Here is a 5403-nt window from a genome sequence, read left to right on the forward strand (position 1 = left end):
TATTTATACTAATTGCTCATCTTCCTGAGCTCTGACTTTATGAAATTATGCATGCACACCAAGCAGATGAGTTTCCATAGAAACTCAGGAACTGAACTTTCATTAGAATTTTTTTTTTTTAAATCTTCCAGATAAAAATGCAAATTGGCCTGTCAGTGGGTGGCTTTCTGAATTTATATATATTTTTTTTCTTTTGCACTGTAGGCAGAGTCCAGCTGGACCTACATAGCAACAACATACAGGCATTGTTTATAGCAAGCCAGACTCCACAGGGAAATAAGAAATTCAGTAGCAAGAAGAAGCTCTCAAGTGCAAATACCTCAGGGAAACAAAAAACTGAAGTGCTCAGTGCTTGCATCTTTGTGAGGCTTGGGGATTGCGCAGCCTCCAGCTCTCACAAAATGCTTGTGGTTTGCAAGGAGCAGGGTGGGGAGGAGGGGAGAGAAGAAACTCAAAGCAAGAAACTCTCCTGCACGCAGAATTAGTGATGTTCAATCCGTCCTTTAAACACCCAGCAGCATATTTCTGCCGGTTCAGTTAAGCCTCACTGGGAAGGCTGACACCATCTGTCGCAGCTCACTCTGGGCGAAGGAGTAGGTCTCAGTGCTGGAGTGTGGGAACGTTGGTGGGGCCTGGGTCAGAGGGTGGATTGGCCACACCCTGCCCACCTCTTGGGCTGAGGCCTGAAGCCTGGCATCTTTTGCCCACACCACATGGAAATCCAGGCCCGTGGGCAAGAAGGGGCCACGGGGCAGTTCTTGGCCAGAAGAAGCAGGAAGCAGGATGGTGGGCATGCCTGGGAAGGGCCATGGACCTGGGCAGTCTTTGGCATGAATGGTTGCGCATGTACGCAAGGAGGAGGTGGGAAGTCTTCACCTCCTTTAGCAAATGTTTCCTTCCTGTGTTTCTCCCCAAAAATCATGTAACAGTTTTTCACTCATGCAGTATACTGCAACGTCAACAGGAGGCTTTCCCTTGGCTTCAAGGAGCCTGAGATCACCCTTTCTGAGGGTTCACAGATGTTTTTTCAGCTAAACTGGCGTTCTTGAAAGCACTGAATACCGACAAGCAAATGTTCACGTGTGCTGCGCTTACTGGTGGGCTACGCTTCAGCATCTCCCCCAGGTGAACACGGTACCTGGGGTTTGCCTGCAGCCTCCTCCCCGCACTGCAGAACAGCCGCAGGGACCATTCGATGCAAAGCGCTGTCCTGCTTGGGCACAGGCAAAATGAAATGCAGCGGCTTCGTGCTGGGGAGCCGTAGGGAGCAAGCCCCGCTAGCCGCTGGTCCTTGACCAGCAAGGGTGCCGGGGCAGACGAGGGAGCTGTGCTGCACGAGCAGTTTACGATGAGGCGGATTTCACTGCAGCATTGCCGAGAGGCGCGACATGTCAGCCGGGGAGGGAATTCCCCTCCTCGTTGGAGAGGGATGACAGGCAGCAGCTGCACGGCCTTGTTGGAGCTGCGGCCCCCCGGGAGCATCGAGAGGCTTAGTGTCAGGGTGAGGACAGCGATGGGTCCCCGGCCACCAGAGAGCACAATTGGGTCTGCTCGGTCAGCACGACAGGAAGAGTTTTTAGGAAGAGTGGTTTTGTGGTTGAGGACAAACTTGAGCTGAGATAGCTCCTGTCTATTCTTGGCTCAGCAGCAGATTTGCTATGGCCACACTACTTGCCCTTTCTGTGCCTCATTATCCCTGTCAAGCAGGTGACTCAAATTATAATTGCACAAATTCCTTCCAGTCTGTCATTACGTGCCTGCGGTCCTCCCCGGGCAGCTACCTCCAGAGGAACCGGCCTCTCCCGTTGGGGTACCTCTGTGCCACCTGGGCCTGCTCGCAAGGGGACGGTAAGATTAGGCCCCGTTGCCTCATCATTTTCCAACAGAGCGAGAAACCTGTAGGAAAAACATCCCCACTGCATCTTTAGATGATCAGATTTGATACGGAGTTGATTATTCAGGTCAAGGTTCTGGGCAAGAAAGAGGCAGTGAAACTTTTCACAGTACCACCGATACTTGATTAAATGGGTATTTCTTAATTTTTCTCTCAGGCAAGGTCATGTGTTTCTGTAGTTTATGAGTACTTTATGAGTACTATCGCTGGCTACAGGGCCTTAGTCATGCTGAGGCACCCTGCATCTAACGACACTTCTGGGAGAACAAACGAAACAAGACAAAGGCAAGATCTTCACTACGCCAAAAGTGTCACCGTTCTTTCATCAGAAATGTACCTGGGTTCTGATTGCAAGAGATCTCAGGTTTCTTAGGTCTTTTTGTATCAGCTGAGGGCAACTGGATCCATTAAAGGTGAAGCGAATGCTTTTCTTCATATATGTATGACTGCATCCACGTAGTACGTAGTCCCAGGAAAAGCAACGGGGCCGGGCAGTCATCTCGCTTCCAACTTTTCTGCGGGTGAGTGCAGGCAGAGGCCATGCAGGGCTTGGCAGATGACATGAAAGTGTTGGCGGCTTCTTCCACAGGCCACACCTGGATGAACCCGGTGGGAGGTTCGTCCTGGTGTGTGCACCTTCGGGAGGAAGCAGAAAAATGCCACTAAGGCGTTGTGGCCTGCAAAGCCCACGTGACCATCTGGGCTCGGTGTGGTTGACTGCTGTATAATTAAAAGAGAGCCTGGCTCATTAGATGCTTTGTGGGTTCAGACGCATCCATGCGAGCCCTATAGGAAAACATGTTCTTCCTACCACTTCTTTCATCCTCCCCCTCCTGTTCCTTCCAGATGGTTACACCCACTTGTGTCTTTTCTTACCCTAAGGACAGCTTTTTAAACAAGGTTCCTCCGTCCTTCTCCTCCCCCACGCTGCGTTAGGATCTGCCCCGGAGCGCAGGAGGACGGAGAGCCCCGTGCTGTTACACACAGCTTGCCCCTGGAAGGCTGGAAGGGGTCCGCGTCCCTCTAGCCCCATTTGTTGAGAAGAAGGATCTTTCCAGATGGTCAGGATGTAGGAGCTGAGAGACTTCACCTCAGCTGGGTGTTCCAGGTGTGCAAGAGTTAATTTAGATACTCGGTGTAATTGAACCTGTGTATATTTTCCTGGGGATTAGAAGCCGGTGTAGCCTCCTCCGGGACAGAGGGATGCTTAAAGGGGCCGTAGCCTTTCCTCTACACAGCACCCGTACACGCTCTCCCAGTAACACGCAGCAGGAGCACTTGCAGAGCTGGATCAGTCTCAGCTTAAAAAAAATTATCTTCACAGTTGTTTTTTTAAATCACACATCACAAACAAAACAAGCAGAGCTTAGCAGCTGATTGCTGCTCTTCCTCAGAAATAGGTGGAGATCCCACCCCGTAGGACTCCTGCGCCTGCGCTCGTACGTCTGCCCGGCTTGCTGGGAGCTCGGGGCGCTCCGTTTCGTCCTCTGTTTTGCGCCATTGTTAACCGCTCGTCGCTTGTTTGTTGACAGGGCCTGGTGCTGAGCAGACTTGGACGGAGGGACCTGGCCCAGAAAGTCCTCAGAGATGCCATCCGGATCCAGACCACCAGTCACAGGGCCTGGAACAGCCTTGGAGAGGTCTTGCAAGCTCAGGGGAAAAATGAAGCAGCCATCGAATGCTTCCTCACCGCTCTGGACCTCGAATCCAGCAGTCCTGTCATCCCGTTCACTGTCATACCCAGGGAGCTCTGAAGCTTTTCCCTGCAGCTAAGCACCTTCATTCCATGGACAGACACCAAAACCAAACAAATAAAGAAAAAGCCCAACAGAAAAGTGCCATTGTAACCTGGAACAGGGCAAGATAATTCCAGGATGGGGCTCAGGTCTACATGCTTAGCTGAGACAAGCCTAACTGTAGACGAATTTGCAACAGGCAGAAATAGAGAATGCCTTTTTCTTCACAGGTGCCTGGCTAACCTCCTGTTCAAGTTAATAGCAAGGCTTATTTCAAAGTGTTGGTTCAAGGTGACTGTCTGTAGAATGTACTCCACGTGCTGGAGTACAGCTGTTCTAAGCACTTGCACCTTTCAATTTTCATTAAAGATAAAAACCCCAAGCCCGAAATTAAAACCCAGACCTGCTCTAAACAGGAGTATAAGCACCAACTAACTTGACCAAGTTGTGCTTAAGCATGTGGCTGCCTCCACACAGATCTGACAGGATAGGAATGACCATTAAACCATATAGACGTGCAGTATATGCTGTTTACAAAATTATTTCAACTGTTTTGATAATCCTTTTTCCTGCCTTGTTCTTATATACTGCATATGCTCACTATATTTAGTGTGGTGCTTGCCTAGACCAATTTAAATTAAAAATACTATTTTTTTTAAAAAGCTGCTATTACAGGATGATTCACAAAAGCAGAAAGACCAAAGACCAAATCAGTTCACACTTGAACTAGTATTAAAAACATATATGTATCTCCAATTACATATTTATCGAAAGGGCTTACATGAAATAGCTAATTGTAAACTCTGAGCTTCATTCTTATTAATCGACTATTGCATCACTTCTAGTGAGGAATATAGTGATTACCAGTATATAGTGACTGAACTCTGCGCTCTACTGCATTGCCATTTCTGGCACAAAACATTTTCATATCCATCTTTTCATGATACAGAAGATGGCAGCAGTCTTTTAAGGGAAAGTATGCTTAAGGCAGTATGTGTATATATGAATTACTTCTTTCTTAAAACCAAATCTTTGGGTTGTCTGTAGAAATTTCACATTAGAGGTACAGAGCTGAGCCTTCAGCAGAGCAGGATCATTTTGCATATCGTATCAGATGTAAGAGTGATCTCTTCAGAGCCATCTGAAGAGCTCCTAATCCGTGCAGCCTCCCCACGGCTGGCACGGCCAGGGCGGGGGACGCAGCTGGTGTGCCCGCTGCTAAGCTGCTCCTTAGCTGTGCTTGACCTCCCCGGGGCCTCCGCGGCGAGATAGAGCTGTACTGTGCTGTCACACGGCACACGAGAGCCAGCCCCATCCCAAGATGAAGACGATGCAGAAATGAGCTGCGGACATTTTTCTACACAAAAGGTCGGGGCTCTGTGCCCGTTTCTGTCCAAAGAAGATTTATGACTATTTCATAAGTGGGTTTGCACTAAAACACACTTTGTACTAGAATTCTGCCCAGTATTGTGATCCGCAACTAGTTCATTCTGGAAATAATAATATCCTCTGGCAATAAATGAGTAGGGGTTATTTCTTAAAGAGCCTGAGGCTCTGGCAGCAGACTTGAAGTCAGCGTTGTTTACAGTTATTTGGAAACCTGCAGGCTAATGGAGCGGTGGGCCCCTCGCGCCGCTGCCAGACCGCACCGTCGCGGGGCTCCTGCCCCCGGGCGGCTTCGGCTCCTGCCTCCCCTCGGAAGGAAGTACGCTGCCCTCGGGTTTCTCTCAGCAGCCTGTTGCACTCCCAAACCAATTCCGCCCCCCCCCCCCC

The 5403-nt window shown here is 49.5% G+C and overlaps 1 protein-coding gene across 1 annotated transcript in view; it reads left to right on the forward strand.

Moving 5' to 3' along the window:
- TTC7A (tetratricopeptide repeat domain 7A) overlaps positions 1 to 3648 on the forward strand; it is a gene marked incomplete at its 5' end in the record, with an annotated part of 152685 nt that extends 149037 nt beyond the window's left edge. Inside the window, one exon of the mRNA XM_010294304.1 lies at positions 3427 to 3648. Coding sequence (XP_010292606.1) covers positions 3427 to 3648 — 222 coding nt within the window. The remainder of the gene's footprint in view (positions 1 to 3426) is intronic.
- Between the last annotated feature and the right edge of the window lie 1755 nt (positions 3649 to 5403).

Source organism: Phaethon lepturus, unplaced genomic scaffold (assembly GCF_000687285.1).
Source record: "Phaethon lepturus isolate BGI_N335 unplaced genomic scaffold, ASM68728v1 scaffold3319, whole genome shotgun sequence".
NCBI lineage: Eukaryota > Metazoa > Chordata > Aves > Phaethontiformes > Phaethontidae > Phaethon > Phaethon lepturus.